The sequence below is a fragment of the Grammomys surdaster genome, unplaced genomic scaffold, assembly GCF_004785775.1.
Source record: "Grammomys surdaster isolate TR1022 unplaced genomic scaffold, NIH_TR_1.0 149, whole genome shotgun sequence".
Lineage (NCBI taxonomy): Eukaryota > Metazoa > Chordata > Mammalia > Rodentia > Muridae > Grammomys > Grammomys surdaster.
The window spans coordinates 272,160-285,263 of record NW_021604607.1 but is presented as its reverse complement, the minus strand read 5'-3'; the positions used below and the strand labels follow the sequence as shown (position 1 = coordinate 285,263).

The window sequence follows — 13,104 nt, the reverse complement described above, 5'->3', positions numbered from 1 at the left end:
AAGCCTAGGAACTGGTGGAGCCAGGGGCCTTTGCTCCAAAGTCCATGCTGCCCCAGCTAAGAAGCTTTTGGAGATAGGGCCCTTGATCCCTGCCCGAGGCTGGGCGTATTATCATTCTTAACCTTTGAGCAGCTCCCGCTGTTCCCCGAGGAAACTGAGCACCAGTTTCCACTGGCCTGACCAGCACTGTTTTTGGAAGATGTGCACTACTCATCAAAGACAGGTGAATAATTGAAGAGATTAAAAAACACTCCACCAAAGGTTTATCCTTAACGAAATTGGCAAGACAAGCACCAGGTTCCTTTACAGATGGCTAAAAATAGAGCAGTCTCAGGTACCTTTCCATCTGTTTCCAGAAGCTGAGTGATGCCTCCAGAGGAGAGACATACAGCAAGCAGCAAGCTTAAGCCAGGGCCTGGGAGTCAGGATGGTTGATATACGGCATAGGTTTCCAAGTGATGAATGAATCACAGGGGAGGAAAAGGTAGTGTGAGAGGAGGGGGGGGCGGAGGAGCAGAGGAGGAATGGGCAGAGACACTGGGGAGAGAGGAGCTGAGAGAGAAGGCTGAGAGAGACAAGTCAGGCTGGACAGGCACGAGGAGTCCAGGCTAAGGCAGGAAGGAAGGGCTTTCAGTAGTGAGGTCTAACAGGCATTGAGAAGTCAAGAAAAAGGGGGTTCTAGGTGAAGGAGAAGGCAGAAGGCAGAGCCTTCCTGCCCTTGGGCCAGAAGAGCTCCTCAAAGGTTAAGAATGATAATGAGCCCAGCCTCAGGGCAGGGATCAAGGGCCCTATCTCCAAAAGCTTCTTAGCTGGGGCAGCGTGGACTTTGGAGCAAAGACCCCTGGCTCCACCAGTTCCTAGGCTTAGGAGGGCCTTACTTCCTCAGGCATAAAATGAGGTCATGTCCTTGTGTGAGACGTTTAAGAAAAAAAACGAAGCAGCACCCACTACCAGGGCTACCCTTGCTTGTCTATATATGAATGTAGATTTCTTTTTCTCTTTTATTTCTTGAGACAGTGTCTTAAAGTGTATCCCAGACTAGCCTGGAACTCCATCAGTAGCCCACGTTGGCTTCAATCTTAAGAATTCTGTCTTAGCCTTTCAAGTGTCAGGTTTGCAGGTTGCACCACCACACCCGGCTGTAGACAAGGTCTATGAGGCTTTGTCCAGGCAGCTTGGAGTTCAGCATGTTTCCCAGTAGCAGGAAATGGGATCTGTACTGAGGTCTCAGGTCACCTACAGTAGTCCCCAAACAGTCAGGATGTATGAGAGTCAGCATGCCCTGGTCAAGGTCACCAGAGATGCCTAGAGTACTAGCCTGAGGCCTGCAGGGTACACGAAGCCAGAGACTCCGAAAGGCATGATTTAAGGGGGTGCTGTGATGGTTGGGGTCCCCTAACACTGACCTCATGGATGTCTATGGGGAAAGGGGCGTCTACCTGGAGAGCTATGGTGGTTGTGCTGGTGATGGTCTTGGGGGGGACAAAGGTGTTAGTGGATAGACGGACCCTACAGAACCCCTGAGGTCAGGGCCTGCAGTGGTGTCTCCACGGTCAGGAGAGAGCTTTGGGTAACACAGTAGCCAATCTAGAAATAGCCCCATGTGTCATGTGTCAATCACTCTTTCCCTGCGTTGAGGGTAAGGTATAGGACACAAGCAAATGATGTCGTGGTCTCTTACCAGTTTCTGAGATTGCAATATTCTAAGAAAAGTCAGGGTGGATGTAACCACACTGACAGAATCTGCAGTAGACCCCTCAAACAACGACAAGGACAACAAGGGACAGAGAGAGGAGGTCAGATGTCCCATGGATCTAAGGGTTAGGAACTAAGACAACACACCTGTCGGACGAGGGCCAGCTGCAGGGAGACATAGAAGATAATCTGGGGGTCATCAGGTGCCAGTTCCTGGGCTCTGCAGAGGAGAGGGAGTCAAAAGTCAGTTACTATGAATTGAGCAGTGCTGGGGGCTGGGGGCAATACGTGGGAGATTCTGCCAGCCACTCTCAGATGGCAGCCGATGGTTCCACAGGTGACAGATGTCAAGGGAAGGGAAGGACAGGGATGGGGAAGTAGTCTGTGAATGTTGCCTGGCTGTTTCCCTATGTGTGCCTTCAGCCCGACCTTGGCTCTCCTGCTAAAGGACAGCACACTGGCTGAGGAGGATGCAGTCTTCCTGTCTGAGCAAGAAGCCTCAGGGGTGCAACATTGGGAGAGGAGGGGAAGCCTCAGGTGTTATTTAGAACTGGAATATCTTGATTTTGTGACTGGGAAACAACTTGACCCAGAGGGAGGCTGCTGGGTCATATGCTTCAATCAAAGTGGTACAAGGAGTCCTAGCAAGGCCTTCCCCAGTAACGTCCTTGTCACTGGAGGGAGGAGGAAGGCTCAGGTGAGCTGCGTATGAGCAAGGTGATACCTGGAGGAAAGACCTTGCTTTCTTCACCCCTGAATCCAGGAAATCTCTGTGAGGTCCAGGGTGTGAGTGGGAGGTTCCTGCAGCTCTGATAAGGTCAGGCCGGGGCTAGAAGGACTCTGGTTCTCAACCTTCCTAATGCTGTAACCCTTTAACACAATCCCTCAAGTCATGGTGACTGCCAACCATAAAATTACTTCATTGCTACTAAATGTAATTTTGCTACTGTAATAAATCATAATGCAAATATCTAATATGCAGGATATCTGATATGCAACCCCAAAGGCAACCCACATGCTGAGAACCACTGCCATATAGGCTGCTTTTCCTGCCTTCCATTATGCATCACAACACCAGTGGAAGCCCAAGAGCCCCAGGAACAAGGGTTGGGCCTGGATGATGTAGCAACCCAGCTTTCAGCTGACCACAGGGCTCTCCAGTGCCCAGGGCTAAGGGCAAAGTCACCTGACCACAACAACATACTCCTGCCTACTGGGTGACCTCCTGGCAATTTGGTTTCCTTATCCACAAAAGGGAGACAGAAATATCCATTTCAGAGAGTAAAACTTCATTGTGGGACCCTCCATTTTATCCTTCTGCACGTAAAGAAGCAAAGGGTTAGGTCTCCTCACCGCTCCAGGGTCTGCAGGGCCTTGCGGTGAAGCTCATCTTGCTTGGACTTCAGGGTGGCTGCAGGAGACATGATAGATTGAGGGGTCACTACAGAAGTACGACTCTTTCCCTGGCCCATCCCCAGGGCACAAGAACTTGGCAAGGAAGGAGACTACCAGGGCCCCATGTGCAACCTCAGGGTACAGTAACAGAAAACTGCTGTGACAGAATCAGACTATAGCTAAGGGACTGGTGACCACCTCACTAGCCAGAATGACAGGGCCTGAAGATCCCATGACTTAATGTGCGAGGGGCAGAAAACAGCCAGCACCAGACTGTCCTATATGGCTTCAAGGGTACCTTGAGGCTACACACAAGAGCAGGCACTATGAGATGCAGGTGAAGTCTGAGTGGGGTTCATCCCTTCCTCTCTCCAGACTTCAAGGATACAAAAGTAGGTGTCCATCTGCTCAATGTGGAGGCACTGGGCTGAACTAGAATGGCTAGGAACAAGGGCAGGAGAGATAAGAACCATATGATAATCCTGTAGGTATTTGGGTCTGTGCCATGTTTGAGAGGGATTTCAAAGACCCTAGGATTGCTGCAGAGTGGAGGATACAGGCAGGCAAGGAGGTACAGAAGGAAGCCATGGTGAGGTGAAGGATGGATGACACTGTAGGAAGCACTACAGGCAGTGTGGCCCAGGTAGCACCTACATGGTGACAGACCTGGGTCCATGAGGAGGAACTGCACATTAGTGGTTGTCTGAGCACCATCAGAAACTCTTGGAACTGAGAGACGTGTATTCATGTGTGTGTGGCGGGGAGTGTATGTGCATACACATGCCATGTGTATACATGTGTGTGACAGGGAGTATGTGTGTGTATGCATATGTCATATGTATGCACATGTGTGTGGCGGGGGGTGTATGTGCGTGCATGTATGTATGTGCCACAAAGAGTGTACGTGCATGCACATGTCCCAGAGGAGTGCAAGTGTCTGTGTGGAGAAGCAAGGACAGATCACTAGTGGAATGAGATGCTGGGGAGGCAGCTGGGAAGCCTCAGGCAACATCCCAGGCAGCCGGTCCTGGCACTCACCATCAGTGGCCTGCAGGCTATAGGTGAGGCCCAGGGCCAGGTAGCCTTTAGGCAGGAACTCTCCTGCTTCCTCCCCAAGGCTAATCACCACCATGGCAAAGTGTTCTGCCTCTTCCAGCTGCAAAGAGGAGAGGTAGTGGTCACTGGGGTGGGCTTTGTTGTCCTGAGCAGGGAAGGCAACACAGTTAGCAACCTGGGACACTGTAAGCTGCAAACAGAATAGCTCCTCTTGCTGAACTGTAGACAATGTGACTTATCCAGGCCATGCGACTATGCAGGAGAGCCAGCTGTTTGATCTACCAGGAAATGCCTCCCTGGGCCTGTTACCCATCCAAGGAGCCAGTGCTCAAGGTCACAGGTCCCGGTTCTTCCAGAAAGACAATCCCCAAAGCCTGTTTTACTGAGAGGATGAACTCAAAACAGGCAAGTATCTGTGGCTCCTCCTCATGTAGTTTCTATAGGGCCTGTTCAGCAGACAAGGACCCAGTCCTGGTTCTGGGTCTTGGGAACATGTGCCTTTTTGAACATGGTCAACCTGCAAAGTAGGCAGGCTGCCACACAGGCTAGTCTAGGGCTTGCTCCCTCCCTTCCTGAGCAGGAAGCCAGTGAGCTTGAACATTATGTGTGTGGGGGAAGGCCTTGGGCTGTTTTTGTCCTGGGAACAGGAGACTGTTCCACTTGGAAAAGGCCCAACTGGCACGGGCCACATGGGCACACATAATTACACACAGCATGGGACATAAGAAGGCCTAGGAGGCAGAATTTATGGACAGCCTGTAGCACCACCCATAACAGTATGGCTGGCTAGGGTGTAGAGTGGGGCTAAGACTATGTCTATTCTCATGTGTCGCCACCAACTCTTCCCTAGGTGCCTATGGTAGTTTGAATATGCTTGGCTCATGGAAAGTGGCACTATTAGGAAATATGGCCTTGTTGGAGGAAGTGTGTTTAAAGTTTTCTAATTCTCAAGCTCCGCTCAGTGTGAAAAAAAGACCTTCCTCCTGGCTGCCTTTGGGTCAAGATGTAGAACTCTTGACTCCTCCAGCACAATGTCTGCCTGCATGCTGCTGTGCTTCTCCCCATGATGATGGACTGAACCTCTGAAACTGCAAGCCAGCCCCAATTAAATGCTGTCCTTTGTAAGAGTTGCCTTGGTCATGGTGTCTCTTCACAGCAGTGAAACCCTGAGTAAGACAGTGCTCCCAACCTGCTATGTGCTAAGCATAGCTATATGTCTATGTATCATTCAGAACACTGGCTCCTGGGAACCCAGGGTTGCTTCTTTCAACATCTTCCTCCCACTCACACATACTTCCACACCACCAGACACACAGCCACACCCCAACCACAGGTATTCTATCCAGCCAGAGAATCACAGGCGATCCAGTGGAGGTGAGATTCACGCTTGTGTTGGCTTCTATAAGTGCCCAACCCTACAAATATCCTGACTTAAGGTGATCTCCCCAGCTTAAACAGAGTATCTCTGACTGCTGGCCATGGCTGGGGAGGGTGCACAGGTAAAGTTTCTATCCTTGGATTGCAGTGGAATTTCCCGAGTCAGAGGCTGTTAGCTGCGGAGCAATGAATAGGAAAGTCCCCAGTCTGAACACAGCTATGACGAGCTGTGTGCATAAAAGAAAGCAAACAAAACCCCTAAAACCCTGAAGGGGCATAGTACCCACTGTGCAGGGAATGAGAAATTCCTGAGACTCATGACTGTTCACAGAGCCAACAGTATTTTGAGTTCTGGTGCCACCCACAAGGCAGGCTTTCTGCATGTGGATTCACTGTGGTAATTATAAAGGAAAAGTAGTATTAATTTCAAGTAAGTTAATGTACAATACAATAATTACACATGGTCTTAACGGACGTGGGTACTTTAGCAAATGGGGGGATGCTGTCATAGCGAAATGAAAACTAAATAAAAACAGAACATTTTATTAGGTCCTGTCTCTCTTCGTCTAATGCAGGTGTGGCAATCCGAAAGCTTTAGATTTTGGCCCTGCAACCCTGGCTCTGAAGTACTAGGACCACAACCAGACTCAGAAGCAGCTCCTGATTCTCTAGTCAGCTCCCCTCACAGAGGTGGAGCTGTGTGGTGATGAGGACACAGCACCAGTCACACTGCCTGGCCTCCAGCCCTTTGAGGTTATCCAGTGGGCCTCAGTTCCTGCTTCTATAAACTGGGGACAAGTGTCTCCCTCAGAGGGCTGCTGGGAGAACTGGTGCCATGATACTGTGATGTCTAGTGTGCTTAGACTGTCACGATCCACAGCAGTGACCATATGTACTGTGGCATATATATGGTTCTTGGCTGCTTAACACTATTTCTACCCTTGTTAGCCTCCTCCTGCTGGGGAATTCAGGTCCAGACTCCAGACACTTCCTCTTTGTCTCCAATTTAGGAAGCCAGTGGTCCTCTGGACAGGTACCTGAGGGTTTCCCAGTGTTGTCTCCTGATCCCACTCTGATGCTGTCTCCTAACACTCACCCAGAATAGCCATGGCCACCTAGGGAAGGTCCTCCCTGCCTCTGGGTATCTAAGCAGCCCAAGGCCTGACAGCCATGTCATAGCACCACGGCAGGAGGTTATAAGGCACAGGAAGCTTATGTGATCCCCAGCCCATGGTCAGCAGTTAGCAAATGGCAGAGCTATGTGTGGCTCCAGCCCAACCAAGTCGGACGGGTCCATGGCTGCCCTCTGCACTCTCTCAGGTTCCTTCCCTGACACTTGGGGAAGCAAGGTGCACTGTATGGTGATTTTGCTGTGCTCTTTGTAAGGAGACACTGTGTGCTTTCCCAAGCTTCTCTGTCTCTGAGGGATTCCTAATTTGGTTCCTGCACAGTGGACTTGGAGCTGAGCCAGCACACTTGCTGGGCTCAGGGTTGCCTTCCATCTCCTACGGCCTCCTTCACTGCTTCAGATGCTCCACCGGCTTCCTCTCTTCGCAGGAACTGGAGAGCACTCTTTTCTGAGACTGCAGGCTCTGTTTAAAAACCTCCGGTTTCTCCTGGGTCCCTTCCTATAGGGCCTGGAGCTGCTTTGTGAAAAATCTGCTTTTTTTATTCAGGGAGTAATAGGCACTTTCAAACTTGTACAAGGCAGTGGCAAGAGAGCTGGTGTGCTTCCCTGCTTCATGAATGACCCACCCTCCTGGACTTGGAAAGGAAAGCAAAACCATGTCCTTCCTAAATGCTTACTATTTTGAAGGTGCCATAACGGCACAAGCATTTGTCATGTGCCTGCAATGTGCCATGTAGACACACCGTTTCCTAAGGCTCACAACCACCCGATTAGTGGGCATGCCAGCTCCCACATTATAGATGAGGAAACAGAGGCACACACAGAGAAAATCACTCCCTCAAAGTCACACAGGCTAGTGGGTAGGTAGACTAAAAACTTGAACCTTATCTATTTCCCATAGCCTATGCTCTTTCTGGCACCTGTTCTGCTTACTCGGGACATAGATCCCATGAGAGACACATTACAGACCTTCGCACAGTGGGCTTACCTACATCTTATTTCCAACCTCTTCTGTCTGTGTGGCATACAGTATACACGCATGCCGTCCTCTATATCTCCTAAAGAGGTTCCAACTTTTAAAACTAAATCATTTTTAAATGTCTTTGGAAGGAGCCAAGAAAATGTCAACATCTTCTTTTCTACCTTCTCCCCAAATTTGCCTTGTGGCCAGAAAGCAAGGCAAAGCAAGTGCAGAAGACACTTGGAAACACTGGGCAAAGATCACAGCGAAGAGACGGAGTTCCTGGAGGGCAGGGGCATAGACACTCACTGCATCACCCATTGGTCTCAGAAAAGACCAAATTCTGCCCTGGAGAAGCATTCCACAATTCAATCCATGCCCCAGGTGAGTATAAACCAGACTCTAAGATGGCTCAGCAGTTGAGAGTACTGGCTGTTCTTCTAGAAGATCTATGTTAGATACCTAGCACCCACATGGTGGTTTACAACCATCTGTAACTCCAGTCCTAGAGGACCTGATGCCCTCTTCTGGCCTCTGTGAGGATTGCACAGACATACATGCAGGGGAACAAGCCACATAGAATAAAAACAAAGGAAAACTAACTTTAATAAAAGACGAGGGGGTAGAGGTGTCCAGAGGAAACATTCAGGCCAGGAAGGCTGCCCAGCTCAGCCTCATCCTTACTCCTCTGAAGAGTCTTGCTGACCATCCAACATTCAAACTGTTCTCAGTCCCTGATAACAGCCCGCCTTTCTCCCATTTTCTGATGACAAGTCTCCATGTTTAAGCTTCCTTTTGGGCTTTTCTATTTATGTTGTCATTGATTACTTTGCTCCTAACTCATCTGATTTCAATTTGGACTGATTTGATCCTAATTTTATTACCATGTAATCTGAATGCACATAATCACTGTAATTATGCAGCGGAGGGAAACAGCTCCTCCACGGTGGGAAGACCTAAATTTAGGGCTTCCTGGCAAGGGCGCCATTGGTGGACTCACAGCTCTTTGGCGCTCGCAGCTCAGGGGAGCACATGTGCCCTCCCCAGCCCTGCTCCAAGAGACATGGGTATTTTAGGCTCATCTAAGGAATGAGCCCGAGGTCCCCTCTCAGATGCTCTGGAATAAAAAGTCTGAGCTGGGGGTTGGGTAACTCAGCCCTCTGCATCTTCAGCTCCCAGCACCCTTTGCCCAGGACTCTGCAGCTTGCAGCCCTGCATGCCACCTATAACAAAGTGGGTGCTTGGCTTGGATCCAGAATGCAGAGGAAGGAATGGGGCCTCCTTAGCCTGCTGGAGAGGTCATGTGTATCACAAGATGACAGGTGTGAGGGATGATGAACTCGCTCTGTGTCACTCAGAGTGTAGAAAAGGGACTCACCCTCATACCAGGAAGCTGACTGGGACCCAAGTGAAGATTCTCTGGAGACAGTCACCAGTTAGAGCAGCACTCCCTAGGACCCAGTGTCCTGGGTCTGAGCCCATCAAAGGCCTGGGGTTCAGGATCCCCTCTGTTCTTACTGCTTCAAGCTACTGACCTTTGAGGAACACTTTCATGAGCCCCCAGTAAAGGCCATCAGTTGAGCAGAAATATCCTTTGAGCTATAGTCTCCTCCTAACAGCTGCCTCAGCAGAAGTGGGGAGCAGACAGCAGGACCCAGGAAAGTCTAGGGGTTCAGTAAGGGCAAAGAAGGAGCTGCAAGGAGGCCATCTTTGTTTTTTCTCAGGCTAGGGTTGACTGCAACCCCTCCCCTTCTATATAACTATGAAGTCATCTGCAGCCTCTTTTCTGGTCTACCTCTAGGCTGTAGGCTGGTTTTACCTGCTACTCCACCCTGACTTCTTCCCATCTGTGTGACTCTCTGAAGAACACATTTCAAAGTTGAACTACAGTCAGATACCATCCCAACTGGTGCTATGCTGTCCAGATTAAGGTTAGTGGGCCCTCCTGTCCATACACAAGGGTGGTACCCTTTCTTCTACTGAAAGCACCCCCACATCATTCCCACTTGCTAGAGTCCTCCCCAGGAGGTCATCGAACCTGGGCTCTGCCTGCCATACCCTCACATGGCACTCACCCAATGCAGGGACCCAATGCAGACCTTGGCAGCCATCAGGGGCACTGTGGGGTCCGAGGGCTGCAACTTCATACACTCACGTAGCAGCGACACGGCATAGGCTGACTGCAGAACAAGAGTAGGGAACACAATCACTGGCTACCCTAGGTCTCCATTATCTAGGGTGCCCTATGCCCTTGGCGGTAGTTCTCCCAACAGTCCTTGCTCTGTACCCCAGGAAGAGAGCCCAATGGGAGGAGTCCCCATGATGTTCACTGCAGGTGAGTCCTCTGAGCCTTGTTTCCCTCCATTGGAGAATGGAGACCATGAAGCTCACCCTCTGGTGATGTGACAACACCTAACATGATAACAGACAGAAAGGATTCAGATGAGAAACACAGAGATTTGAAAATAGACAGGGACTCTAACCCTGTCCTTGGAGAAGAGAGTTAGTAACAGAACTAGACAGATGTACAAAGGAAGGTGAGACAGTGGAGGAGGGTGAGGGAGACCCAGACTGGAAGCTGAGGGCCCTCAAGGCTCTAGGGCTCAACCAGGATTTGCTGAGGAGAAGTGGGGAGGGTCAGAAGGGAAGGGTATCCAGGCCTAGACAGGTATGTCAGCCATTCTAATCACTGGATAATACTTTATATTTTATCAAGTGCCAGGCATTTTTCTAAGTCAGGGGCGGCCAAAGGAGCCTACAGGCTGAGTTTAACCCACTGCTTGTTTTTTGTAATAAGGTCTGGTTGACACTGGCAACTGTTAGTACATACTCTGTGCTGCTGCATGACACCACACTGGAGTAGACGGCTGAGTCAGTTTAAACTGTCTATTGACTGACCCTTTTCCGAGAGTTTGCTAACTTCTCCATGAGAGGTTTGGATTTTCACAACATCACCAGATAGGCAGCACTACAACTGAGAGGAGAGCCACACAGTCAAGCAGCTGGTTCAAAGCTACATAGCCCATAAGAGACAAGAAAGGGTTTGAACATAGCCTGGGCTAAACTCTTAAACACTACCCTATGGTGTCTGTGGTGATGACCTTCGCCAGAAGAAGCTGGTGTGTGTGTGTGTGTGTGTGTGTGTGTGTGTGTGTGTACACACGCATGTCCAGTTCAATAGTCTGGAACCTGGAACCTTATGCTTTCTGAATCCAACATATTCTGAAGGAAAGAATAGTGACTCTCCTGCCAGGTAAACTTCTAACCTGTGACCCTCAGGTACATGTGTATGACTACAGCAATTATCACATCTTGGGTTCTACTGTGGACTGAGCTCCTTTAACTTAGTCCTCTTCTTCCCTGGGAACTCTGGGGGTTGCAACTAAGGAAAGGAGGGTTCTGGCAGGCTCATCTGCCTGCAGTAGGATGACTGGAATGTGTTTCCCCCGCCCCCGGGTTACCTCTCTGTTCCCCACCATCTATGGAAGAACTTTCTTATACCGGGTGTTACAGATTTCCTGGGGCTCTGACTGAGCTATGGTTTGCATACATTCTGAGTGTGTTCTCCAAGAATGCATGTGCTGGAGGCTTCATTCTCAGAGTGGTTAGTCCCAAGTCGTAGAACTAAGAAGAGATGGGTTCCACTGGGAGATGCTTAACAGTCTTTGTGTGTGCTCTAAAAGAACTGGATATTGTTCTCATAGTTCTTGCAAGGGACTAGTATAAAATGAACAAGACTTTCAAGTACTTCCCCATCTAGCTTCCTGTCTTGCTGTACAATCTCTCCCATTTGTTTCCACTCTTGTTATGACATCTGCCTTGTGGTGGTCAATGCTGATACCCTGTCCTTGTGCTCCAAAACTATTGAGGCAAATAAGCTTCTTTTCACTATAAATCCTTCAGTCTCAGTTGTTTTATTATAAGGAAGCAGGGCATTGAGACCAACTGTAGGTATGCTCATCCTGGGCCTACCCTGAGCTCAGTACTGGGCTGGGGTGATGGAGTTAGATGAGGAAGACAGACGAGCCGTCCAGGAGATCACAGAAAGCGGGGTAGCAGGGAAGAAGACAAATGCCCAAAATCCCCCATCTTTCTAAGATAGAACAAGCACAAAGCCAGGACCAGAAAACAACAGGCGTAACGGGAGTTCTCAGTGTAGACTGAGGCAAGGAAGGCCCAGCTCCTTGGAGATGCTCTCACTAAGTCCCTCACCACAGTCCTTCCATCTACACACCCCAGAAAGCCTCAGGCTTCTCCTCAGCTTCTTACCTTTGCATCCTGGAAACACAGGACTCTCTAGTCCTGACCTCTACAGTCTACCCACTGCTTCCCACCCCACCCCATCCCTTCTCACCCCACCCCCACACAGACTGAAAAGCACTGCTATTTAAAGAGCCATCTGAGGACCCAGAAGTAGGAGCAGCAGGCTTCTTTTTTCCCCCTGTCATGCTGGTTACCTAGCAACCACAGCCAATGCAACTGCTGCATGGAGACTGAGAGAGAGAATGACCTAAATCATGCCACAGAACTCATCTGTTATTCCTGTGGGATGAAACACCAGGCATATTTATATCTGCCCAGCCGCACCTTCTGGAAGGTATAGAACCTGGATCCTACCTTAGGCTCAGTAAAGGCAAGCTCTGGCCACTCACTCCTCTGAGGTCTTCTAGGATAGTCAGGTAAATGGTTTTGGCACGTAAGATTTCCAGGGGGGTTGTAGAACACCTTCTAGAACAATCTCCCAGTGCACTGGGTGCATGGGTGGATGGAGACCAATGTCTGCAGCCTGTGTAGTCTCAGATATGAGGAATTACTAACCACTCCAACTCCCTAGGCCCACCTTGCTGGATCATGGAGGAGCCAGAGTAGGGAATGGCTTCCCAGAGGCGGAGTCTGGACCACTTTGGGTCCAGCTTCCCTATAAGGAAGTGAAAGACCCCATATTTATGGTTCCTTTTCCTGAGGCTGGGGCCTCCATGAACTAATTGAAGCTAACTTCCATGAATAGTTTTTTGTTCTTTTGTTTTGTTTTGTTTGTTTTTGAAGAGGGTAGCTTTAAAAAAATCCACAACCCAAAAATCCACTACGAGCAGTGCATGGCTCTAGACTGTATATCTCAGGCATGGCTCTAGGCTGATTCTCATCTCTACTATTCTAAGGCTAAAGGTTTTCCCTGTTTGGGGGCGGCAGGAAGATGCTGTTGTGTGCGCAGGATCTATATAAGGTCTAGTCACAGCTACCCAGCCGACTGTGGACTGTTACTTACTCCCTAGGTAGGCTGGTGCCTTCAAGTCCTACATACCTCCCCCTGTTCATCGTTTGGCCCCTCCTCCTTGGTTCACTCTCCCCTCTGCCTGGAACTTGCCCCCACACTACCACCACAACCTCTCCTTTTATCTCATGCTGCTTGCTCCTTGGGAGTGTCTCCTTTAATCCTGCAGGGCCAGACCTGTCTGTATATGGAATTCTCCTTGGGTTCTGACAACACCCT

The 13,104-nt window shown here is 49.7% G+C and overlaps 1 protein-coding gene across 1 annotated transcript in view; it reads right to left on the bottom strand.

The window, feature by feature from the left end:
• Ttc7a (tetratricopeptide repeat domain 7A) overlaps nt 1-13,104 on the bottom strand; it is a 107,533-nt gene that overhangs the window by 51,656 nt on the left and 42,773 nt on the right. Inside the window, exons 11-14 of the mRNA XM_028765082.1 lie at nt 9,689-9,793; nt 4,129-4,246; nt 3,049-3,106; nt 1,843-1,915 (exon numbers count right to left, since the gene is read on the bottom strand). Coding sequence (XP_028620915.1) covers nt 1,843-1,915; nt 3,049-3,106; nt 4,129-4,246; nt 9,689-9,793 — 354 coding nt within the window. The remainder of the gene's footprint in view (nt 1-1,842; nt 1,916-3,048; nt 3,107-4,128; nt 4,247-9,688; nt 9,794-13,104) is intronic.